Consider the following 27,417-nt stretch of genomic DNA (forward strand, 5'->3'; position numbering starts at 1 on the left):
TCAAATACAATAATTCAGAGAACAAGACAAAACAAAGAAAATGGTACACTAAACACAAAAATATATTTTCTATTAATGTAGGACTTTTGCATATGCACAAAAAAAGGGTGGTGAGAATATGAATTAAAACAAAACCCTCCACCTTCCCAGTTCTCTGCTGATAACTAACACAGATCCTCCTTCAAAACTGATAGAAACAGGGGCGCCTGGGTGGCTCAGTCGGTTAAGTGTCCGACTTCCGCTCAGGTCATGATCTCACCGTCTGTGAGTTCGAGTCCCGCGTCAGGCTCTGTGCTGACAGTTCAGAGCCTGGAGCCTGCTTCGGATTCTGTGTCTCCCTCTCTCTCTGACCCTCCCCTGTTCATGCTCTGTCTCTGTCTCAAAAAATAAATAAACATTAAAAAAAATTTAAAAAAAAAGATTTAAAACAAAACTGATAGAAACATTAATCTGTGTGCACCTACCAGGAAGTGACACACAGATGAGCGCACCTGCAGAACAGCAAACACATCTCTCAACTGAAGACTTGGGGTGACAAAAAAAGCATTACCTTATTTCTTATCAGTGTACCTTCAACTCTTTCTCCTGGAAAATGACTGAACTGCCACAGGTCTCCCATACTAATAACTGAACTTACAATCATTTGAAAATTTCATATAGAGGGGCGCCTGAGTGGCTCAGTCAGTTAAGCGTCTGACTTCGGCTCAGGTCATGATCTCATGATGCATGAGTTCTAGGCCCACACTGGGCTCTATGCTGACAGCTGGGAGCCTGGAGCCTGGTTCAGATTCTGTGTGTGTGTCTCTCTCTGCCCCTCCCCCGTGCTCACTCTCACTCTCGCTCTCTCTCTCTCTCTCAAAAATGAATAAACATCAAAAAGAAAATTTCATATAGAAATCTGCTAGCCATATAACGTATACTAATTAGACAATCGTTGACAAAATCAGAATCAGTTTTTGAAAACACATTGATTTTCTTGAAAAGTATTAACTTCTTTTCAAAGATGCAGAAAAAAAGATTTCCCTATGTTTGAATAGAAGTTTCTCCTCTGCTTTATGGAAACATTCTAAATTAGTAAAAAATCTAATTATTTTGGGATTTTTCTTCCTCCTACCTATAAGTACACAAGTAATACTTTTTTCTAAAATAATCTGTCAGGGCGCCTGGGTGGCTGAGTTGGTTGGGCATCTGACTCGTTTTTGGCTCAGGTGATGATCTCTCAGGTTCGTGGGTTCAAGCCGTAGGTAGGGTTCCGCACTGGCAGGGCAGAGCCTGCTTGGGATTCTGTCTGTCTGTCTGTCTCTCTCTCTGCCCCTCCCCTGCTTGCACACACTCTCTCTCTCTCTCTCTCAAAATAAATAAACTTAAAAAAAAAATACAACAAATAATCCATCCCACACATCTTACAAGAACTTTTAGACACCGAAAGACTTAGTTTGACAATTTCTCTACAAGTTTAAGTCTCCTGTGATAAATTCAATTTTCTTTCAGAGGGCAATAAAATTTGGTACAACTAGAATACTAAACAGAAATTCTATTTCAGTGCAAAATAATCAAAAGTACAGACATAAAGCAAAAACGCTCTGTAGCAACAAGTCTTTCAACCTCACTTTGAATGAAAGTTGACCTACTTGAAGACAGAATTATAAAGAATCCTCTCTACACAATGCTGTAGATGTGTTCATTAATCACTCTTACTTTCAAAATTCAGAGCACACATCAATTTCCCAAAGTGTAACCCAGGTTCACTCCCACCTTTATTTGCTGACCCTCACTCACTGTTTTCTAACGAACTGTGAAATTAAATTCAACTTCATGAACAACTTATGAATCTTAAGCAACAAACTTTATAATTTATAAAAATGCAAGTAATAAAAATCCATATAGCAATTTACATAAAGCAAAAGCAACATCCACACAGAGCACAGTTTCATAAACTATCTCTTAAATGAAAGTTATATAAGAAGAGGAAGAACAGCCTATTACGCACAAAATGGGGTTACTAGAGTAATATGAGCAGTTAGATTAGTGGCTGAGGAATCCCAGAGAGTGATGGCTGCTAACTGTTGTCCTGGGTTGCAAAAGCATTAAACAGAAAGAAAATCAACCCTCTGAATAATGGGCACATTTTTAAAAAATATGAAATAAATTCAGTGACCAGGTCATACGACTATACAAAGTATATGGGGCAAACATCTGAATATTTACTTTCCGTTCTACCCATATTTAATGACACTTCTAGATGACAAGAAATGAAAGAACTCATGTGCAGGAGTGAATAATGGAGGAAAAAAATCTCTGATTTACCAAAAATCATTCATTTCTTGTTAAAAAAGTGCAAATAGGCTAAAATATTAAAAATCCCCAAGTGTCAAAAAAAAAAATCACCCAGTGTCAAAATTCATCTTTTTTCTATTTTTAATTCTGAAAACTGACATTTCAGGATGATAAAAGCCAAAGACTTGAAGAATATGATACCATATTCTTGTTGATATTATTCTATTAAATGTAAGATGGATTAATTTTAAGAAACTGACAATTCTTGGGGCGCCTGGGTGGCTCAGTCGGTTAAGCGTCCAACTTCAGCTCAGGTAGTGATCACAGTTCATGAGTTCAAGTCCCACACTGAGCTCTGTGCTGACAGCTCAGAGCCTGGAGCCTGCCTCAGATTCTGTGTCTCCCTCTCTCTGCCCCTACCCTGCTTGCAATCTGTCTCTCTCTCTCTCAAAAATAAACATTTAAAAAAATTAAAAAGAAATCAACAGTTCGTAACAAATCAGCTCATGGAAGTTTAAAAATGAAATCCCATTCTGTAAAATGTATAAAATAAAGTACCTATTCATGTTCACTAACTTGCTGAGCTCCTCCTCATTTTCATTAAAAAAATGGCATTAAAATACTGCTCTCTTGGCCTAAACACTCTTTTCCTCCCTGTCTTGGCTATTTTGTCTCACTCCCATTCATCCTTCAAGAGAAAGTATTAGCTTCACCTGTTCTAGGATCATCTCCTGACATTATCACCACTTGGACAACATGGGTGCCCCATAAACCTCCATGCATGCTTATCTCCATCAGACACTTAGTATAATGAAGGGAAATGGTCTCCTCTTATTCTCCCCAATAGACTATCAGCAACTAGAGAGTAGCAGCCTATCCTAATGCTCTCTGCATTCCCAGTGTCCAACACAGTGCCCCCACCCCTACCCCGCAGGATAGTGATTATACCTACTCTTTTTGTGGGGACTTTTTGCATGATTAAATGAAACTACATCTATAAAGTGCTCATCCAGAGTCTGGTACATGGTAATGCTGAATCAATTTGTGTGAGTGTGTGTACAGATAGATAATAGAAGTTTACTAGGTGAATAGAACTTAAATAAACCCAATTGTTTTAAATAAGCTTGACTAAATAAAAAGAAACTTTATTTTATAAAATAAAGGTATCTTAGCTCACTTGATAAAACATTATTAACAATATTGGGGGGGCGCCTGGGTGGCTCAGTTGGTTGAACGTTCAACTTCAGCTCAGGTCATGATCTCGCAGTCTGTGAGTTCGAGCCCCGCATTGGGCTCTGTGCTGACAGCTCAGAGCCTGGAGCCTGTTTCAGATTCTGTGTCTCCCTCTCTCTCTGACCCTCCCCCGTTCATGCTCTCTCTCTGTCTCAAAAATAAATAAATGTTAAAAAAAAAAAAAACACCAAAAAAAACAATATTGGGGAAATAGTAACTGTGTATTTCCCACTTTACTGACAGAAACTACTAAGTTATTATTTTATTATTTAGAACTTTGAACAAAGGACAGGGCTACATAATCCAAATACTGACTACTTATAACAAATGGCACATCCAGATTTCCAAGAAAAGTTACTAAAATATAATCAAAGTATACTGTTGGTGCATGATCTCAATTAATTATGAAAAGTAGGTCTAGATAAAGCTAGAACTTACTCATAAACCATAACTAATTGGTGCAATTTTTAAAAATTGCATTAGTATCAGTAAACATAAAGAGAAAGGCTTTCCCAAATTATTCAAAACCATATTGCAAAACACTGAACAGAAACAAAAGCCAAAAATATATATATACACTAAATTTAAGGAGAGCCTGAATATGAGAAATTCTCTTTACCTATAGGCAATCGATTCTTCTTATTTGCTGGAGTGGTTGCTGGAGACAGCTGAGGAGTATTATAGGGAGTCATTTCTAAACTGCTACTTTTTCCTGGCTTTGCCTGGGGCAGGTTTGCCAATAAATTGTCAAGAGCCATCCTATCTTCTCTTAGTTGATCTCCAGACATTACACTCTTCATAAAATTCACCTGGCAAAAGTAAAAGGACATTAGCTAGTGAGATCAATTTTTCAAATACAATATATATCTCTCACACAATGTACTCATCTGTGACTCTGCCCATGCTTAGATAAATGACTTTTGAGAAAATCCTATTAAAGAATAAAGCCATTACCAGAGTAATAAGCTGACTGTAGGTTATATAAACCACAGTTCTGCTCAATCCTTCCAGAAGATTAACGGAGGACATTGGAGGGGTCTCCACTGCGCGGCCCCCAATCACAACATCAAGGAAAGCAGCAACACAGCTCTGTTAAACAGGGAAAAATCAAAGTGAAATATTTCCCCTTTAAAAGAAGGGAACAAAATGTCTAATCAAGGGGGACAAGCATGCAAAAAGTTATTCTTGAAAATTGTATTAAACCCAACATTGAAACAAATTAAACTCTTCATGAATTAATATAGCATTGTCTACACAAAATTCTGGTAAGTGAAACAAACATGACACAGAACAGTGCACACTACACCACCATTTGTGAAAAGGGAGGGATGGGGTGACTAGGAAAACATATGTAAGAGTTTGCTTGTTTACATATAGACCTCTTGAAGAAAACATAAAAGACTGAGAACATCAAGAACCTTTTGGGGAGGAAGGGTGCCTGGTGGCTCGGCTCAGCTGGTTAGGCATCTAAGTCTTGATTCTGGCTCAGGTCATGATCTCACAAGTTCATGAGACTGAGCCCTGCATCCAGCTCTGCACTGGCGGCATGGAGCCTGCTTGGGATCCTCTCTCTCCTCTCCCTCTGCCCCTACTGCACACATGCACGTGCTTTCTCCCTCTCTCTCAAAATAAATAAATAAACATTAAAAAAGAAAAAAAGAAGAAGAACCTTTTGGGGAGGAAATAAAGGCTAGAAATCAGAGGTGGAAGGAGAATTAGACTATATAACCTCTGAATTTTAAACAAAGTAGAATGTATAGCCTACTTGACTATGATTAATTAAAATCTAACTTAATTAAAGTGAACAATGCCATAAAACATACTTATGAAATACACTTAAAACTATACAATTATCTCTTGTTTGCTTTAGTAACTTATTAAAAAAAGTTTTAGTTTTTATTTTTGAGAGAGAACGTGAGCAGGGGAAGGGCAGAGAGAGAAGGGGACAGAGGATCCAAAGTGGGCCCTCCACTGATAGCAGAGAATCCAACATGGGGCTCTAACTCACGAACTGTGAGATTATGACCTGAGTCAAAGTCAGATGCTTAACCAATTGAGCCACCCAGGCTCCCAACTTTAGTGACTTTTTAAAAAATTAAACTACTTATTTACTTAAACATTTTCAATTTTTTTAAAGTAATCTCTACACCCAACATGGGGCTTGAACTCACAACCCTGAGACTGAGTTACATGCTCTACCCACTAAGCCAGCCAGATGCCTTAAATTAAACTTTTTAAAATAATAGCTCTTTGGCTCTCTTATGGCATCTCCTCAACACTTCATTAATTGAGAATAAGTAATCTCTAGTGACATCATCATTTTTAAACTTTTTGTATTTTAGAGAGAGAAAGAGAGAGTGTGTGTGCACATACACAAGAGCAGGAGAGAGGGGCAGAGGGAGTGAAGGAGAGAATCTCAAGTAGGCTCCATGCTCAGCGTGAGCTACCCAGGTGCCCCGTGACATCTTCCTTTAAATATTGCTCATCCAGGGTGCCTGGGTGGCTCAGTCAGTTGAGTGTCCAGCTCTTGATTTCAGCTCAGGTCATGATCCCAGGGTCATGGAATTGAGCCCTGCATCGGGCTCCTCCCTGAGCGTGGAGCCTGCTTGAGATTCCATTCCCTCCCTTCCCCACCCTCCTTCCCACCTCTCTCTCCCGCTCACACGTGCACACGCTCTCTCTCTCTAAAATGAAAAAAATGAATGCTGCCGATCCAATATTGTATCCTTCTATGGCTATACCAAGGGTAATTGAAATGAATATTTAATTTATACACCACCGAAAGACAATAAAGACAGTAGTTAAGTTCACTAATACTCTGGCAAAATTGTCTATAAATAGTATTTCACACGAGACAGTATTCATTCTTACTTTGTCAAATTTTCCAAGGCTGCTCTTTGTCCGGGGGTCTCCCTCTTCAGAGCCAGTCATTGCCAATTGCTGCAAAAGGCGGCCAACCTGCAACCCAAAGCAGTGGCAGGGAGACACAAGCTATAGATACTTACAGATTCTTCTCTATGAAAGCACTTCCATTCTAGTCTAAACATCTGTTTCATAGTAATATTCACACAATCTGACCAAGCATGCAAAAGAGGGTCCCAAATAAAACGTGTATCTTCTCTACATCAGCTTTTACTATATTTAGATTAAGAGTTATGGACAATAAACAGAAAATTTTGCTTTATACATTATACTGACAATATGAAATAAAAATGCAACACCTCTGTTTCTGATATTATACTTTTCATACATTTAGAAATCTTAAAATTCATTTGCAAAAATTCAAACTACTTCAAGTTAATATGAAGTACTTTTCCCTTATATAGTTCATAAAATACTCAAGGTAGAATTTTTTTTTCTAGATTTAAAAATCCTACAGAACATAGCTGCTTGGAAGGTAAATATTAATTCACAGAGCAAGTTTCTTACTGGTAAGAGAGAACTGTTAATCTACTCTCTTTAAAGACACTTTGGAGAAAACTAATATAGCATTATCTTAATATCTGGGACAATTCCCCTTTTTGCTCATTTTGAAAATAAGTGACTCAATCTTTATTGGAACGACAAAAATAAAAACTACAACTACACTATCTTAGAATAAATTTAGTGTTTCACAGGTAATAAAATTTTTTTAATTTTATTTTGGGGATTCTTTATAGTTAATTGCTAAACATACCAATATAATAGAACTAACCATGAAAAAGAAGCTTATCGTTTAAAAATAAAATCATCCAAAGATATAATCTATTCCAAATAAACTCAATCTCTTCTTCACAGTATTTCTGTGGGATAGGATATGATTAAAAGATTCTCTTAAGAAATAACATGATTTCAGTAGTTCAGATGATTGGCGGGGGGGGGGGGTAAGGAATGCTAATACACACACAGAACTCCTCTTTCTAAAACTCTTAGGTCCTGAAGAGTTTCAGATTTCAAAATTTGTAATTTTTGAAAGGCTGATCAATGCATAGATGTAACACAGCCAGTATTAACGGTGGCATTCTGTAATCAAATGTATTAACATTTCTGCAGCAAAACAGGAATATTCATTAGCAGCAAATGGAATAACGATGATAAACAGCCTCATGTGAGTTCAAGTTAAGTTTTGCTACTAAACAATGTATAGAAAATGATGTATAGGGGCGCCTGGGTGGCTCAGTCGGTTAAGCATCCGACTTCGGCTCAGGTCACGATCTCGCGGTCTGTGAGTTCAAGCCCCACGTCGGGCTCTGACTGCTCAGAGCCTGGAGCCTGTTTCAGATTCTGTCTCCCTCTCTCTCTGACCCTCCCCCGTTCATGCTCTGTCTCTCTCTGTCTCAAAAATAAATAAACATTAAAAAAAAAAAAAAAAAAAAAAGAAAATGATGTATAAAGATTTTCAATCATGCTAGGTTTTAAAATCATGGGAAAGGGACGGTGGCCCTGTTCTAGACAATCTAACCAACTATACATTCAAATCTGAGGACTCTATTTAAAAACTAACACAAAATATTTTAGGACTAAAATATCTGACAATATTTTTAAATCCCAATATAATAACTGTTTCCATTTCTTTTTTTTTTTTTTTTTTTTTTAATTTTTTTTTTCAACGTTTTTTTATTTATTTTTGGGACAGAGAGAGACAGAGCATGAACGGGGGAGGGGCAGAGAGAGAGGGAGACACAGAATCGGAAACAGGCTCCAGGCTCCGAGCCATCAGCCCAGAGCCTGACGCGGGGCTCGAACTCACGGACCGCGAGATCGTGACCCGGCTGAAGTCGGACGCTTAACCAACTGCGCCACCCAGGCGCCCCAACTGTTTCCATTTCTTAAGAAGAAAACATTTAAGGCAGTTTGAGGCAAAGGAATGGTAAGAATATATAAATATTATCATCGTATTTTCTATTCCCATCTACCTAATCAAATGATTTTCAACTGAACGCCACACTAATAATAATAGCAAAAGCATACCTGCATCAGATTAAATCTTGCCACCTCATTAATAGGAGCATCAGAAATTATTCCATACTGTTCTGGATTGACAACTGCAGGACAGATGAAGCAGGCCAAAAGGAGATCAGTACACATTGCCCTGACTTCCCCAACTTCCAGTCTATCTACACAGGACAGGGTTTTGTACATCTGTGACACAATCCACCTCAAACTATGTGGAAAGCAGTATGTGTTCTGCTTGAGATAACCAATGAATTTGTTCACCAAAGCCACCAGTTTGGCTTCATTGGAATCCACCATCTCTTGAACCTTTTGCCTGAATCTATCTGAGCCTTTCTCTCCGAAGAGTTTTTCCTGTTGAGATGGGGAGAACCTCTCGATTAGCTTGTTTGGATCTGTTTCCAGGTGATCTTCGTCTTCAACAAGTAGTTGCATGATTGGCTCATGTAAAGTAGCTGTGAGAAAAAGTTTGGCAGAAAACAGTCCTTCAGAAAAAAGTTTAAATAAGATGCTGAAGGCACAAGTTCCTCTCCTCAAAAGTCTCCTGGGGTTGTCACTTTCTTTAAGTTCAAATTCAATCAAGTATCTCAAAACCTGAAGGAGGTAGCTTTCATCTTCTTGCATAATGCAGTTGCCATAGAGGGAGGTAAAAACTGTGTAAATAACACTTTGTGTGTTCTCCTGATTAAGTTTCTCCCCAGCAACCAAAGAGGAGGCAATAAGACGAGGATTTTCCCTTAACCGACTCAAGAATTCTCCATAAGCAGTCTCCTGAAATCCTAATTGCTTATATCCATCAACAAACTGTGTATCTTCCAAAATCTTGGCATGCTGGCAACATTCAGCAGGGGAAGCTTCAGCACTAAAAAATGAGCAGACAAGCAAAACAACAAAATCAACAACAATAATATAACACATATACTTCATTGAAACTCCACTGAAACTCCACTAAAACTCCACTGAAACGTAGACTGATTATAGTCCCAGCAATGAGATCACTCCAAAGTGCTCAAATCTTTCAGCCCACCAGCATCTCAATGTGTAAAGAAAGGCAAAACCAAAAGTACAAAGGAGGACAAATTCCTCATATTAAATCAGGTCCAATGAAAAGTATCAAAAAATAACCATTATTCTGATTTCTTTTTTTAATTATATTTCTATTTTTTACATTTATTTATTTTTGAGAGACAGAGTGAAACAGTGCAAGCAGGGGAGGGGCAGAGAGAGAAGGAGACACAGAATCCGAAGTAGGCTGCAGGCTCTGAGCTGTCAGCACAGAGCCCAACGTGGGGCTCGAACCCACAAACCGTGAGATCAACACGTGAGCCGAAGTCGGATGCTCAAACAACTGAGCCACCCAGGCGCCCCACCATTATTCTGATTTCTCCCATCAAAGATTGGTCCTATTTTTTTTCAATGTCACATAAATGGAATCATACAGTATGTACTTTTCTGTGTCTCGCTTTTCTCAACGTCATACCTCAGCACCACTCTTCTTACAGTTAAAAACTGCTTCTTAGAACAATAGAACAATAAGGTATTAACACAGTGAAAAACATTTCTAAACGAAGAAGTAGACAAATAGTATCAAAACATGGAAATGTATACAGTTGGCCCTTGAACAATGCAGGCATCAGGGGCACTGACCCTGGGTGCAGTAGAAAATCCACGCCTAACTTCTGACTCCTCAAACACTTAACTACTAATAGTCTACTGTTGACCAGAAGAAAGCCTTACAGATAACATAAAGTCGATTAACACATATTTTGTATAAGTATTATATACTGTATTCTTACAATAAAGTAAGCTAGAGAAAAGAAAATGTCATAAGAAAATCATAAGACAAAAATACATTTACAGTACTTTACTCTAAAAAATCCACATATAAGTGGACCCGCCAAGGTCAAACCTATTTGTTGTTCAAGAGCCAACTATATGTTAAATAATATTAGGAAAAAAGGGCATGTCTGGCTGGCTCAGTCAGTGCGCAACTCTTCATCTCAGGGTTATGAGTTCAAGCCCCACGTTGGGTGTAGAGATTACTTAAAAACTGGGTCACTCGCCTGGATGGCTCAGTCGGTTAAGTGTCCCTTGATTTCAGCTCAGGTCATAATTTCACAGGTTCTTGAGATCAAGCCCCTTGGGCTCTGAGCTGCTTGGGATTCTCTCTCTCTCCCTTTTTGCCTCTCCCCTGCCTGCACGCACAAGCACACACGCGCTCTCTCTCTCTCTCTCTCTCAAAATAAATAAATAAACTTAAAAAATTTTTTTTTCATCTCTAAAATAACAACAGTAATATTAGGAAAGCAGAGAGGTGCCTAGCTTCCTCACTTGGTAGAGCATGAAACTCTTGATCTCAGGTCATGAGTTCAAGCCCCATGATGGGTATGGAGCCTACTTAAAAAAATGAAAAAAAGTGGAACACAAGATAATTTACTCTCAGCAACAATAAAATGTTACATATATAAAGAGACAAAATTAATTGATGTGGTATAAAATATTAACACTAAAGGTATAATTCTCTGTAACAGTGCTTAATAGACAAAAACTCACCTTAATGTTGACTCAAACTGTCTGAAACCATGCACTTTGTAGGAAATAGATTTACAGTTACCAGTGAGCACAGAACTACAGTGGTTCATAAAACTTTTTCTTTACCTGGTTATGATAAGCCGGTCCAAATTAATTCTCTGTTGCTTAGCAATCCATGCTGTCCGATACAACTTTTCAGCCGTCTTAAGTACATCTGCATTTAGCCTCTGAATGAGCTGTTTCTCAGAGTTTACATACAAGCGTTCCTGCTTGAGGTGATGGGCCAGAGTATGAATATCCAGCTTCACCATCTTCAAATGCAGGGCAGGTACAAAGGCTAATCACTAAGAGGAAAAAGACAAATTTAAAAATTTGATGTCACTTAAATTGTTTTCCAAAATCAAAAGGGGTAGGAGAATACATTAAGAATTAGGCTACATTTAGGGGCATTTAGTCAGTTGAATGTCCGACTCTTGATTCCAGCTCCGGTCATGATCTCACAGTTCATGAGACTGAGGCCCAAGTAGGGCTCAGCACTGACAGCACAGAGCCTGCTTGGGGCTCGCTCTCTCTCCCTCTCTCTCTCTGCCCTCCCCCTGCTCATGCTCTCTCTCACTCTCTCTCTCGAATAATAAGTAAACTTAAAAAAAAAAAGAATTAACATTACGATTGTACACTTGAAAATTACAATGACAGTATAGCTTCAATGTCCTTACCATAACTACAACAACAAAACGGTAATTATATGAGGTAAAGGAGGTGTTAATTAACCTTATTAACCTTTGCAATACATTTGTGTATCAAATCATCACATTATGTACCTTAAACTTACACAATGTTATATGTCAATTATATCTCAATAAAGCTAGGAAAAAAGTTGTCCCAGCCAATCAGATTCATGAGTGACCTTAATGGATCTGGAATTGATAAAACAATACATTTGCAGTGAATTCACATTTTAACGGAGATGACAACCCAGACCTCAAAGCTCTCAATATGTTTACAGATCCAATAAAAACTGTTCACATATGGGGCGCCCGGGTGGCTCAGTCGGTTGAGCAACTGACTTCAGCTCATGTCATGATCTCGCAGTCTGTGAGTTCAGGCCCCGCGTCAGGCTCTGTGCTGACAGCTCAGGGCCTGGAGCCTGCTTCGGATTCTGTGTCTCCCTCTCTCTCTGCCCCTCCCCCGCTCATGCTTGCTCACTCTCTCTGTCAAAAATAAATAAACATTAAAAAATTAAAAAAAAAAACTGCTCATATATTGAATTTTTTTTTTTGGTGCTAAGACCAAAAAAACAGAATTAAACATTATGGTAGCAGCTAGAAATGTTTTTTTAAAGCTGCCTGACATAAACAGGTTTAGCAATTAATAATTTTCATTTCAGGAATTTTTTTAACTTTCTTATTTTAATGAACTACTGAAAACTAGGAAAATTTCAGATATTACCATCTAACCTGAATCTTATTGCTTCCAAAGACCACTCTCTTATACTTTATCAATTCCCCAGCAAACCACACGAAGCTGTTATTCTAAATCTCCTGTATCATGAAGGCCCTCATATTGCTCTCTTCTCAAAAGATGTAAGTATGTCCACTAAGATGATTCATTGTTAATAACAAAAGTATCTGGGTACATTCAAAAAATAACTGGTGGGGCGCCTGGGTGGCGCAGTCGGTTAAGCGTCCGACTTCAGCCAGGTCACGATCTCGCGGTCTGTGAGTTCGAGACCCGCGTCAGGCTCTGGGCTGATGGCTCGGAGCCTGGAGCCTGTTTCCGATTCTGTGTCTCCCTCTCTCTCTGCCCCTCCCCCGTTCATGCTCTATCTCTCTCTGTCCCAAAAATAAATAAAAAACGTTGAAAAAAAAAAATAACTGGTGACATACAGACATATACTTATAAAATCATATTAACTCAGTTTACAATTTGTAGACTTCCATGTGGGAACTCTAACATCCTCTAGGAGGCTCTAGGTTCATAGACTAAGAACAGAATCACTGAATAAATGATTGCAATTGTAAGAAGTATTACAGTTAATGAAAACAGTACTGAAATGGGCTCTTAAAGACCTGAATACTTCATTAATTAGTGCTATTACTTGGGCACATAAAGCATATTCTCTGAACCTCAGATTTTTTTCACCCATAAAAAGTGGACACAATATCTACATTTATCATCCTGGTACAAGCAACATATTAGGTACCAGAAATACAAAAGGAATAAAATCTAATGTGCACCCTCAAGAACTTCCTAACCTAGCAGAATGAAGCAGACCAAAAATGTAATGGGTGTTATGCTATTAGACTGTACAATGTGGAGGGGAGACAAAAAGAGAAGAAACGATTGAGGAGTTAGATACCTGCACCTAGTCTTGAAAGGCAAGTTGAGGGGCTGGGGAGGGGAGAGACGAGTATTTGCCAGACATAAAGAGGATGGTGGGTGGGGTGGAGTTCCAGATAGAACCAAGCAAAGGCACAGAGGCGTATAACGAAGAGTACATTTAGAGAGTTACTCATGGCTTCCTACAGTCTGGGGGACTGTGTCTGTGTGTTCAGTGAGATGGGGAGAGGTGGAGAATGGGTAAAATGAGAGATAAGGCTGCAGAGACAAAAGGTACACAAAAGCCAGAGTCAAGAAACTTAGACTTTGCACTGTAGGTGTTGGGAAAAGTTTTAAATAGGAGTTTAAGCTCCTATTATGATAATATTTATATTTGAGAACATAAACTCCAGCAGTAAGGAAAAAAATGAGGACACGGGGATAGGACTAGATGAAGAGAGACAACGAAGTTGTTGGTAGGCAGGAAATGTAGTAGCAATAGAAAGAACAGGACAAGTTTGAGACATGTTACGAGGTAGAAATACAAGATTTGTTCATCACAATTGGGGAAAATAAGGTAAAAGTTTCCAACTCTAGGAACAAGAGTAGGTATGGTATTATTCACCACAGTTGAGTATCATATGGAGAAACAGGTTATAAACTGAAAATGGTGCCTGGTGTGCTTCTAGGAACTTTAAACATTCCCTCTTCATAATATCCCTCTGAAACAAGGGCTCTGCAGCCCAGGAAACTGAGGCTCGGGGATGCTGAGTAATTTGCTCAGGGCCACACAAGTGGTAGATAGATGATAGAGCCAGTATGCCATTATTATTACCCTGATCCCTACAAGAATGATGCAAAAATCCTGTGGTTACTCAGGAGAATATCTTATTTTTAAGAGATGCATGCTCAAGTATATAAAAGTATAGTGTTAAGGATGTCTGCAACTTCCTTGTATATGGTTCAGCAAAAAAATAAGAGATTAAAAAAATTTTTTTCTTTATTTTTGACAGAGAGAGAGAGAGCCAGAGCACGAGTAGGGGAGGCTCAGAGAGAAAGGGAGACAACAGAATCTGAAACAGGCTCCAGGTGCCAAGCTGTTAGCACAGAGCCCGACGTGGGGCTCAAACCCACAGACTACAAGACCATGACCTGAGCTAAAGTCAGACGCTTAACCAACAGAGCTACCCAGGTGCCCCAGGAGATTTTTTAAATGCAGCAAAATGTAAACAATTGTTGAATCTAGGTGAAGGGTAGTTGATCACTATACTATCCTTCAACAATTTCAGTTACGTTAGAAATTTTTCATAATAAAAAATAGGAAAAAATATTTTAGAAATTCTCAAACTGTGCCCTTCTTGCTGCTTTAATACAATTTAATTCAACAAATATATTATTGAGCTTTTCTGGAGCTTAGCCAGGTCCCCTAATCTCAAGGAGCTCACAGTCTAATTATAACCGAAATACTGTTCAAGATAGAGAGGACACATAAAATGTTTCCAGTGACATAGCAAAATATGAGCCAATTTATGCAATTTAGAAATTAAAACCTTCAAATATAGCTTCACTTAAAAAAAATTTAACACATGCAAGTAATGCTCCACCTAATCTAAACAAGAATTCACCTTCTAAATCCCTCAATAGCTCCAAATCAAAGATATTTTAGGTAAGTCTAGACAAACTTGCTAAGCATTTTTTTTCCTTTCATCAAGTTCAAGAATTGTATGTTTCAGTACTTTTTCTTTCTATAATTAGCTGGTCTGAGTGGTGGCAAAAAAACAGGTTAATAGGTTACCATACAAGATGATACTTTTTAAAACATTGTTATATAAAAAAAAATAAAAATTATAAATAAAATAAAATATTATTGTATAAATCCATAATCTTCTCATTACCATATAAACATAAGAAAATGTCAGTAAATGGCAATCAAACCAATGAAATCTTGCCATTTGCAACTACATTGATGGAACTAGAGGGTATTACGCTAAGCGAAATTAGTCAGAGAAAGACAAATATCATAGGACTTCACTCATGTGAGGACTTTAAGACATAGAACAGATAAACACAAGGGAAGCAAAAATAATATAAAAACAGGGAGGGGGACAAAACATAAGAGACTCTTAAATATGGAGAACAGAGGGTTACTGGAGGGGTTGTGGGAGGGGGGATGAGCTACATGGGTAAGGGGCATTAAGGAATCTACCCCTAAAATCATTGTTGCACTATAAGCTAACTAACTTGGATGTAAATTTTAAAAATTGAGTTAAAAAAAAAAAAAAAAGAAAATGTCAGTAAACCACTGGGTAAAATGTTAAGAGGTTAAAAATATTAACTCTGACCTATATTTATGTCCAGTTTACCTAAATTGAATTCATATGCTGAATACTATTTTATACAACATGTACCACACGTTGGAGTATAATGATATTACATCTCTATCTCTCCTCTTAGGCTGTAAACACTGAGGGAGAGAATTCAACTTTGTGTCCTAACATACCTCATGGCAGGTAGGAGGAGCTCAATCATGTTAAGTGAACTCAAATCAGGTACAGCACCAAGATTATTATTAGCTCACACATTCTGAAAAAAAAAATACTCCCCCCACCCCCCAACACACACAAATAATAATACCTAACAGGTCACTGCTTAAAAACAATAGTTGCCGGGGTGCGTGGGTGGCTCAGTCGGTTAAGCATCCGACTTCATCTCAGGTCATGATCTCACAGTTCATGGGTTCGAGCCCTAATCGGGCTCTGTGCTGACAGCTAGGAGCCTGGAGCCTGCTTCGGATTCTGTGTCCCCTTTCTCTCTCTTTCTCTCTGCCCCTCCCCTGTTGCGCTGTCTCTCTCTCTCTCTCTCTCTCTCTCTCTCTCTCTCTCTCTCTCTCTCAAAAGTAAATAAACATTACCGACTTCAGCCAGGTCACGATCTCACGGTCCGTGAGTTCGAGCCCCGCGTCAGGCTCTGGGCTGATGGCTCAGAGCCTGGAGCCTGTTTCAGATTCTGTGTCTCCCTCTCTCTCTGTCCCTCCCCCGTTCATGTTCTGTCTCTCTCTGTCCCAAAAATAAATAAACGTTGAAAAAAAAAAAAAAAAAGTAAATAAACATTAAAAAAAGCAAAAAAAAACCACCCACAGTTGCCAAAAGAGGGTTGGAGAATGTAAAAAGTAAAGTCTATAAAGTTGTTCTGCTCTTCTAAGGCACCCTATAACACAAGAGGAGTTAACAGCTACCAGGAAATAGCTTAAATAAAATATAGGGAGAAACAACTAAAAGTGGGAAATTTTACCAAACTGAAGACAACAGGAAAGTACAAACATCTGCAAATAAGTTAGTATCCTGAAAAGTAACAACATTGTCAATATCAAACAAACAATAATACTCTATCAAGCTAACATTTATTTAGAACTTTATTATTCCAGGCACTGCTATTTTTTCCTCATTGAATCCTTAAAACCCTATGATGACTGTGCTCTCATTAACTTCATTTAACAGTTGAGAAAAGTGTTGATGTATCTAGCAAGTAGCTACATCAAAATTCACACTGACTCAGTTCTGATTCAAAAACAGCCCTTGCCCTCAACAGACTAACCTAAACATTTTGTCACTCACATCTACCTTAATTTTCAGTTCTGTTAATAATTGACTCCTTAAAGTTCCTTTTATCTATTGGTTTTTACTTCAACTGGCTTCTAGTGATATCTACTTCATCTGAGTTTACACTCATTTAAAATACAGGTGGATAATGGCCCAAAAACAGACACTTAAATCAACAGAACAGAACAGAGAACCCAGGAATGGACCCACAAACTTATGGCCAATTAATCTTTGACAAAGCAGGAAAGAATATCCAATGGAATAAAGACAGTCTCTTCAGCAAGTGGTGCTAGGAAAACTGGACAGCAACATGCAAAAAAATGAACCTGGACCACTTTCTTACACCATACACAAAAATAAACTCAAAGGGGATGAAAGACCTAAATGTAAGACAGGAAGCCATCAAAATCCTCTAGGAGAAAGCAGGCAAAAACCTCTTTGACCTTGGCCGCAGCAACTTCTTACTCAACACGCCTTGTCCACAGACAAGGGAAACAAAAGCAAAAATGACCTATCAGGAACTCATCAAAATAAAAAGCTTCTGCACAGCAAAAGAAACAATCAGCACAACTAAAAGGCAACCAACAGAATGGGAGAAGATATTTGCAATTGACACATCAGATAAAGGGTTAGTATCCAAAATCTATAAAGAACTTATCAAACTCAACACCCCAAAAGCAAATAATCCAGTAAAGAAATGGGCAAAAGACATGAATAGATACTTCTCCAAAGAAGACATCCAGACGGCCAACCAACATATGAAAAAATGCTCAATTATCACTCATTATCGTGCTCTCATCTACTCGTGCTCTCTCTTTTAAAAAAAAAAAAAAAAAAAAAAAGTGAGGGTGCCTGGGAGGCTCAGTGGGTTAAGCATCTGACTTCGGCTCAAGTCATGACCTCACGGTTCATGGGTTTGAGCCCTGCATCGGGCTCTGTGTTGACAGCTGAGAGCCTGGAGCCTGCTTCAGGTTCTTTGTGTCTCCCTCTCTCTCTTTCTGCCCTTCCCCTGCTCATGCTCTGTGTCTCTCTCTCTGTCTCTCAAAACTAAACATTAACAGGGGTGCCTGGGTGGCTCAGTCAGTTAGGCGTCCGACTTCGGCTCAGGTCATGATCTTGCAGTTTGTGAGTTTGGGCCCCGCGTCGGGCTCTGGGCTGACAGCTCAGAGCCTGGAGCCTGCTTCCAATTCTGTGTCTCCCTCTCTCTCTGTCCCTCCCCTGCTCAAGCTCTGTCTCTCTCTGTCTCTCAATAACAAATAAACGTTTAAAAAAATTAAAAAAATTTTTTAAATAAACATTAACAAAAAAATTAAAGGGCGGGCACCTGGGTGGCTCAGTCGGTAAAGCGTCCGGCTTACACTCAAGTCATGATCTCATGGTTCAGGAGTTTGAGCCCTGCTTCAGGCTCTGTGCCAATAGCTCAGAGCCCGGAGCCTGCTTCAGATTCCGTGTCTCCCTCTCTCTCTCTGCCCCTCCCCCACTCATGCACTGTCTCTCTCTCTCAAAAATAAAAAGCATTAAAGAAAAATAAAAAAAAGAATCTTAGAATTGGTAAGGCTGTTAAAAGCCATCTTCTCCAACTTAATTCAATTCAACAAATATTTTCTGAATGTCTTCATTGTACCAGGCACTAATAGTACAAGACAGAACACACACAGCCTCTGTCCTCATAAAGTTTAGTCAACTTGGACGCCAGGAACAACTAAACTACAAGTAACTACAAGTATATATATATATATGTGTGTACACACACACACACATGCTCTACCTTTTATTTTGAATGGACTGCCTTTCTCATGATCAAAGCCAACCCTCACTTTTATGCTAATTTCCTCCCTTCACATCTATCTACTCAAGAATATTACTGCAGTAATCCCAACTACCCCATCCCCCCATCCATATTTCGCTCTCTACTGGATATTCTCACCAATATATAAACATGCTATTATTTTTCATCTTTTTTTAATATGAAATTTATTGTCAAATTGGTTTCCATACAACACCCATTGCTCATCGCAACAGGTGCCCTCCTCAATGCCCATCACCCACTTTCCCCTCCCTTCCACCCCCCATCAACCCTCAGTGTATTCTCAGTTTTTAGGAGTCTCTTATGGTTTGGCTTCCGCCCTCCCTAACCTTTTTTTTTTCTTTCCCTCCCCCATGGTCTTCTGTTAAGTTTCTCAGGATCCACATAAGAGTGAAAACATATGGTACCTGTCTTTCTCTGTATGACTTATTTCACTTAGCATCACACTCTCCAGTTCCATCCACGTTGCTACAAAAGGCCATATTTCATTCTTTCTCATTGCCACGTAGTATTCCATTGTGTATATAAACCACAATTTCTTTATCCATTCATCAGTTGATGGACATTTAGGCTCTTTCCATAATTTGGCTATTGTTGAAAGTGCTGCTATAAACATTGGGGTGTAAGTGCCCCTATGCATCAGCACTCCTGTATCCCTTGGGTAAATTCGTAGCAGTGCTATTGCCGGGTCATAGGGTAGATCTATTTTTAATTTTTTGAGGAACCTCCACACTGTTTTCTCGAGAGGTTGCACCAGTTTGCATTCCCACCAACAGTGCAAGAGAGTTCCCGTTTCTCCACATCCTCCCCAGCGCCTACAGTCTCCTGATTTGTTCATTTTAGCCACTCTGACTGGCGTGAGGTGGTATCTCAGTGTGGTTTTGATTTGTGTTTCCCTGAAGAGGAGTGACATTGAGCATCCTTTCATGTGCCTGTTGGCCATCTGGATATCTTCTTTAGAGAAGTGTCTATTCATGTCTTCTGCCCATTTCTTCACTGGGTTATTTGTTTTTCGGGTGTGGAGTTTGGTGAGTTCTTTATAGAGTTTGGATACTAGCCGTTTGTCTGATATGTCATTTGCAAATATCTTTTCCCATTCCATCGGTTGCCTTTAGTTTTGTTGTTTCCTTTGCAGTGCAAAGGAAGCTTTTTATCTTCATGAGGTCCCAATAGTTCATTTTTGCTTTTAATTCCCTTACCTTTGGAGATGTGTCAAGTAAGAAATTGCTGCGGCTGAGGTCACAAAGGTTTTTTCCTGCTTTCTCCTCTAGGGTTTTGATGGATTCCTGTCTCACATTCAGGTCCTTTATCCATTTTGAGTTTATTTTTGTGAATGGTGTAAGAAAGTGGTCTAGTTTCATTCTTCTGCATGTTGCTGTCCAGTTCTCCCAGCACCATTTGTTAAAGAGACTGTCTTTTTTCCATTGGATATTCTTTCCTGCTTTGTCAAAGATTAGTTGGCCATACTCTTGTGGGTCTAATTCTGGAGTCTCTATTCTATTCCATTGGTCTATGTGTCTGTTTTTGGGCCAATACCATGCTGTCTTGATGATGACAGCTTTGTAGTAGAGGCTAAAGTCTGGGATTGTGATGCCTCCCGCTTTGGTCTTCTTCTTCAATATTACTTTGGCTATTCAGGGGTCTTTTGTGGTTCCATATAAGTTTTAGGACTGCTTGTTCTAGCTCCGAGAAGAATGCTGGTGCAATTTTGATTGGGATTGCATTGAATGTGTAGATTGCTTTGGGTAGTATTGACATTTTAACAATATTTATTCTTCCAATCCATGAGCACGGAATGTTTTTCCATTTCTTTGTATCTTCAATTTCCTTCATAATCTTTCTATAGTTTTCAGCATACAGATCTTTTACATCGTTGGTTAGGTTTATTCCTAGGTATTTTATGATTCTTGGTGCAAATGTGAATGGGATCAGTTTCTTTTTCTGTTGCTTCGTTATTAGTGTATAAGAACACAACTGATTTCTGTACATTAATTTTGCATCCTGTGACTTTGTTGAATTCATGTATCAGTTCTAGCAGACTTTTGGTGGAGTCTATAGGGTTTTCCATGTATCGTATCATGTCACCTGCAAAAAGTAAAAGCTTGACTTCATCTTTGCCAATTTTGATGCCTTTGATTTCCTTTTGTTGTCTGATTGCTGATGCAAGAACATCCAACACTATGTTAAACAACCTCTCAGGACACCTGGGTGGTTCAGTTGGTTAAGTGTCTGACTCTTGATCTTGGTTCTGGTCATGATCTCACGGTTTGTGAGTTCGAGCCCCAGGTCAGGCTCTGTGCTGACAATGCTGAGCCTGGTTGGGATTGTCTCCCTCTCTCTCTCTCTAAAAGTAAATAAATAGGGGCGCCTGAGTGGCTCAGTTGGTTAAGCATCTGACTTCAGCTCTGGTCATGATCTCGTGGTTCATGAGTCTCGGCCCCACGTCAGGCTCTGTGCTGACAGATTGGAGCCTGGAGCTTGCTTCAGATTCTGTGTCTCCCTCGCTCCCTGCCCCTCCTCCACTTGTGCTCTGTCTCTCTCTCTCTCAAAAATAAAATAAACATTAAAAATAAAAATTAAAAAACTTCAAAAATATTACAGAGATAATGACAACTACATATAAAGTGGGATCCTAGAACAGGAAAAGGACATCAGGTGAAAACTAAGGAAATCTAAATAACATATGAACTTTAATAATAATGTGTCAATATATTGGTTCAGTGGGGCCCCTGGCTGGCTCAGGTGGTTAAGCATCCAACTTCAGCTCAGGTCACGATCTCATGGTTCAGTTTGTGAATTCGAGTCCCGCATCAAGCTTTCTGCTGTCAGTGTGGAGCCTGCTTCAGATCCTCTGTCCTCCTCGCTCTCTGCCCCTCCCCCACTTGCTCTCAGAAATAAAAACGTTTAAAAAAAAAAAAAAAAAAAAAAAAAAAATATATATATATATATATATATATATATATACACATTCACTAAGTGTAACAAATATATCATGCTAAGGGTAAGATGTAAATGATAGGGGCAACTTGGTGCTAGGTACATGGGAACTCCTTATACTATTCTCTCAAATTTTCCGTAAAACTTAAACTTTTCTAAAAATATATAAATTTTTAAAGTTTTTAAAAGTTCATTTATTTATTTTTGAGACAAAGAGAGAGCATACACAGGAGGGGCAGAGAGAATCCCAAGCAGGCTCCACGCTGTCAGCAGAGCCTGATGCAGGGCTTGAACCCACAGACCATGAATGAGATCATGACCTGAGCCGAAACAAGAGTCAGATGCTCAACCGACCGAGCCACCCAGGTGCCCCTATTAATTTCCATATAACAGCAAACTTTTTAAAACTGCATTATAAACAGTAATGGTTGAGGGGCACCTGGGTAGCTTAGTTGGTTAAGCATTCGACTCCAGCTTAGGTCATGATCTCTGTGCTAACAGCTCAGAGCCTGAAACGTGCTTCAGGATTCTGTGTCTCCCTCTCTCTCTGCCACCCCCAACACTTGCACTCGTGTTCTCTCTCAAAAATAAATAAACATTAAAAAATTTTATATAAATAGTAATGGTTGAGCTTGAAAAGAATTTTAATTAACTGGTCATAGTAAAATATATCAGTGTTCAGTAAATACAAATAATAACTACCATATATTTCAGGTTTGTCATGTACTAGGCACCAACCAGGTGTTTTAAATGAATATTCTCATTTAATCTGTATAACATCCCTGAAAGGCAGGTATTCTTATCCATGTTTTACAGGTGAGGAAACTGAGGAAATTAATTTGCCCAAGGTCAAATTAGTAACTGGCAAAGATGAAACTAGAATCCAAGTACATGTGACTCACTGAGCTCTTACCACTACACCATCTGTGAGTGCTGTAATTCATAAGTCAAGGCCACTTCTAATCGCCCCAGTCTTTCAACAACTATTCATTGGTGAGTCAGTATCTGGACAAGTCCCTTTTTCTTTGAAAGTTTCAAACTGTCAGGGTGTCTGGGTGGCTCAGTCAGTTAAGCGTCTGACTTTGGCTAAAGTCATAATCTTGCAGTTCATGGGTTCGAGCCCCTCGTCAGGCTCTCTGCCGTCAGCAGTTCGGATCCTATGACTTCCTCTCTCTCTCTGCCCTTTCCCTTTCATGCTCTCTCTCTCTCTCAAAAATAAGTAAACAGTAAAAAATGTGTGTGTTTATTATTAAAATAATAAGCATTATTTTTTTTTAATTGGGGTGCTTGGGTGGCTCAGTCGGTTAAGCGTCCAACTTTTGATTTCAGCCAGGTCATGATCTCATGGTTCATGGGATCGGGCTCCATGTCAGGGTGTGGTGTGTGCTGACAGTGCACAGCCTGCTTGGGATTCTCTCTCTCCCTCTCTTTCTGCCCCTCCCGGCTGACACACACACTCTCTCTCAAAACAATAAATAAATCAACATTAAAAAAAAAAAAAAAAAGATTCACTCTCTCTCACTGATACCGTATTAACCCAATACGGCAAAAAGGACATGACTGCCAATTTTTAATGACCTACCACAATGTTAGCTTCCATGGTTTATCAATCAAATAATTTAAATTTGAGGATTTGTTAAAAAAAATTTTTTTAATGTTTATTCTTTATTTTTGAGAGAGAGTGAGCGGGGTAGGAGCAAAGAGAGGGAGACAGAGAGTCCAAAGCAGACTCTGCACTGTCAGCACAAAGCTCAACATGGGGCCCAAACCCACAAACCACAAGACCATGACCCCAGCAGAAGTCAGAAGCTCAACTGACTGAGCCACCCAGGCACCCCGAGGATTTATTTTAATTACCCACCACTTTTCAGGGATCTAACCAATCCATACAAGAGATGGACATCTTTTGCAAATATTTTTCATAAATAACCATTTTGAATTACAAGGATTTGTCTACATGTGTTTCCTTTTATAAAACTTAACCTCCTTCAGTGTGGAACAGTTTATTACTCATTTTATGTTTTGTTAAATTACATGATCTAAAAATCGTCAGGTATTAAAAATAATGAGTTCATCTCTTTCTAAAAAAAGGACAAGCACAGTAAACTTTAACACACTTCCTCCACTCACTCATTCAACAAATGTTTGTTAAAGATCTACAATGTGCTAGGCACTAATGAACAAGACAGGCAAAGTCTGCTCTTGAGGGGCCCTCATTCTCACAGGGATATGTGATCATAACAAATCTGAATAGATTCCACAGACCAGATTTCTACATACCCTCTGGAATTCTTGACCCATGCTTGTCACTGGCCAGTTAAATCTCACTTAAGCATCAGAGCCCAGCTCAAACCAAGGAGTCTTTCCTGGCCATTCTCATACTTTCTCCTTTGGGCTCATCTCTATCATAGCTTTCCATATTTTATACTGTTTGCAACAAAGTGTTGTTTTCTCAACAAAACTCCAAGTTACCTGAAGGAGTGACATAGTCATCTTGGTATCCCCATTTTCTTAGCAGACAGGCTGGCACTTAGCAGGTACTCGTTTAACATCTGAATTTATAAAAAATTATTACACAAATGACTGAATGATGTATTTCTTCACAATTAAAAAATAGCTATTGGGGTGCCTGGGTGGTTCAATTGGTTAAGTGTCCGAAATTGGCTCAGGTCATGACTGCACATTTCGTGAGTTCGAGCCCTACACCGGGCTCCACGCTGGCAGTGCAAAGCCTGCTTGGGATTCTTGCTCTCTCTTCTCTCTCTGCCCCTCACCTGCTCGTACTTTCTCTCTCAAAATTAATAAATAAACTTTCAAAGAAATAAAAATAAAAAATAACCGTCAATGAGGAAAAAAAATGGAAGCAAATCATACTTTAATTATCTTTAGTTGGTATATTTGAAAAAACAGTGAAACACTGTAGGGGAAAAAAAAGGACTTAGTACCAACTATTCCTGGCACAAGTACAAGGAACTGAAAGGCACACTACTTTGAAGATGCAAGTCATATAAAGCCAGACAGTATTCACATCTCAAATTAACACCAAACCAGACTTCTTGCTATGACACCAAAATTCTACAGCCTGCCAAAAATAAATACAATCCAAACAGATGTCGATTTTTTTTTTGCCCCCAATACACTACTAATTTTCGAGAATTAAAGAAGACAGACTAACCACAAAAATAATGAATTCATGCATACCAAATGGCTCGTGGGTTAAGCTCAGATTTTATTACACAACCCAACTGAGAGAATATCAAAATCCCTGGACAGCAAATATGCATTACTTAGTAAATACTAATGTATCCTCACTTATTCCAGTTCAAAAACCTTGACTTTTTATTTATTTAATGTATTTACTTATTTTGAGAGAGCAAGTGCACACACGTGCACACAGTGGGGGCGGGGCAGGGAGATAGAGAGTCCCAAGCAGGTGCTTGGGGTGCCTGGGTGGCTCAGTCCATTAAGTGTCTGACTCTTGATTTCAGCTCAGCTCATGAACTCACAGTTTGTGGGATTGAGCCCTGAGTCTGGCTCCAGGCTGACAGTGCAGAGCCTGCTTGGGAATCTCTCCCTCTCTCTCTGCCCCTCCCCCACTCACATTTGTACGTGTGCTCTCTCTCTCTCTCTCTCAAAATAAATAAATAAACAAAAAAAAAAGAGTTGGGGGGCACCTGGGTGGCTCACTCAGTTAAGCATCAGACTTCAGCTCAGGTCATAATCTCAAGGCTTGTGACTTTGGGCCCCTCATCTGGCTCTGTGCTAACAGCTCACAGCCTAGAGCCTGCTTCGGATTCTGTGTCTCCCTCTCACTCTGCCACTCCCCCGATGACGCTCTGTCTCTCTCTCGCAAAAATAAACATGAAAATAAAAAAATAAAAAAAAGAGTTGGACATTTAACCAACTGAGCTACCCAGACACCCCTAAAAAAAGTATTACTTGAAATCATTACTAATATAACTGACAATATTAAACAAGATTAATTTTGAAAAACATTGTTATGGTACATCTCTGTCACTGAGTACTACATAATTATTGAGAAGCAATACATAATTATTGAGAGAGGTACACAGGAAGTTGTCCATGGTGTACCATTACAGGAAAAAAGCACACTGAAGAATGATATCCAAGGTAAGACCCAAGAGACAGCTAAACCACAAACCCTTGAGCAAGGCTCCCTGTGCTCCAATATCAGCTTGGCCACTCACTAGTTGTGCAACCTTTGATAATTCTCCTCGCCTTGCTTTCTTCATCTGCGAAAGGATATAAAATAGAATCTACTTCATAAGGTATGTTCATGGGCTGTAAAAGTTTAACAAGTTAATATATGTAAAGCACTACAAGTATTGACAATTTCTGGGGGAAAAAAAGAAAAACTGAAAACATATAGCATGTGCATATATATGTGGGGAAGAAAAGCTTCCATTTTTTTGTATTTTTAGGTTTTTTTTAAACAAAGAACGTTACTTTCATAATTAAAAAAAAAAAGAAAACATAATAAAAACTTGGGACATGGGGCGCCTGGGTGGCTCAGTCAGTTGAAATTCCAACTTTGGCTCAGGTCATGATCTCATGGTCTGTGAGTTTGAGCCCCACGTTGGGCTCTGTGCTGACAGCTCAGAGCTTGGAGCCTGCTTCAGATTCTGTGTCTCCCTCTGTCTCTGACCCTCCCCCATTCATGCTCTGTCTCTCTCTCTCTCTCAAAAATAAATAACTAAAAAAAAAAAATTTTTTTTTTTTTTAAATAAAAACTTGGGACTAAGATTCCTTTGCTAAATGATCTGTTAGTGCAATTACTTAAACACTCAGGACCAGACAAATTCCGTGAATAATAATATATTACACACGGGCAATTTTTATTTATTTATTTTTAACATTTATTATTTTTGAGAGGGAGAGAGAGAGAGAGAGACAAAGCATGAGTGGGGAAGGGGCAGAGAGAGGAAGACACAGAATCCGAAGCAGGGTCCAGGCTCTGAGCTGTCAGCATACAGACTGACACAGGGGTCGAACCCACAAACCATGGGATCATGACCTGGACTGAAATCAGATGCTTTTTTTTTTCTTAATGTTTTATTTATTTTTGAGAGAGAGAGAGAGTGTGTGTGTGTGTGAGGAGGGGAGGGGCAGAGAGAGAGAGAGAGAGAGAGAGAGAGACACACACAGACAGACGCAGAATCAGAAGCAGGCTCCAGGCTCCGAGCTGTCAGCACAGAGCCCAAAGCGGGGCTCAAACCCATAAGCTGTGAGATCATGACCTGAGTCAAAGTCGGACGTCTCAACTGACTGAGCCACCCAGGCGCCCCATAAGTGTGAAAAATTTCAAGTGCAACAAAAAGGACAGTACTTATGGACACAGTTCAACAATAACAAGCTATACACTAATAAGCAGAACTGCAATGGCACCAATCTAGAAATGGGTATCAGGAACTTTCACAATTAGATAAATCTCCATTAATTTTATTAGTCTGAAATTAAATACCACCAAATCTAATTTCTTCCAATTCAACAATCTCTAATGACAACTCACTAGACATACATAAAGCTGGAGCTCAAGATAAACTACATAATTTAAATTAAAAAAAACCTAAAGTCCTTAAGAGCCCTTTGAGAATTTTGGAGAGAATGATTTCACCACCTCACATGCTTTGAGGAAGCTTTGGTCCCTGCATAAACTTAGCGTCCTCCATAAGTACAGTGGGTGTACAAAACAACCAAACAGAAAGAGAACTGTGAGCTTCAGCTGCATTTTTTGCTGAGCTGTAATACTGGTAAAGCCTG

General features: G+C 39.1%; 1 protein-coding gene across 6 annotated transcripts in view; it reads right to left on the bottom strand.

Moving 5' to 3' along the window:
• The window catches only part of GAPVD1 (GTPase activating protein and VPS9 domains 1), a 72,624-nt gene that overhangs the window by 34,966 nt on the left and 10,241 nt on the right, over nt 1–27,417 (bottom strand). For all 6 annotated transcript variants that reach the window (XM_058694126.1, XM_058694123.1, XM_058694125.1 and 3 more), the window contains exons 2-6: nt 11,101–11,318; nt 8,461–9,304; nt 6,382–6,468; nt 4,465–4,599; nt 4,130–4,319 (exon numbers count right to left, since the gene is read on the bottom strand). In XM_058694126.1, the coding sequence (XP_058550109.1) occupies nt 4,130–4,319; nt 4,465–4,599; nt 6,382–6,468; nt 8,461–9,304; nt 11,101–11,285 (1,441 nt within the window). In that variant the 5' untranslated portion in view covers nt 11,286–11,318. The remainder of the gene's footprint in view (nt 1–4,129; nt 4,320–4,464; nt 4,600–6,381; nt 6,469–8,460; nt 9,305–11,100; nt 11,319–27,417) is intronic.

The sequence above is a fragment of the Neofelis nebulosa genome, chromosome 12 (assembly GCF_028018385.1).
Source record: "Neofelis nebulosa isolate mNeoNeb1 chromosome 12, mNeoNeb1.pri, whole genome shotgun sequence".
Classification (NCBI taxonomy): domain Eukaryota; kingdom Metazoa; phylum Chordata; class Mammalia; order Carnivora; family Felidae; genus Neofelis; species Neofelis nebulosa.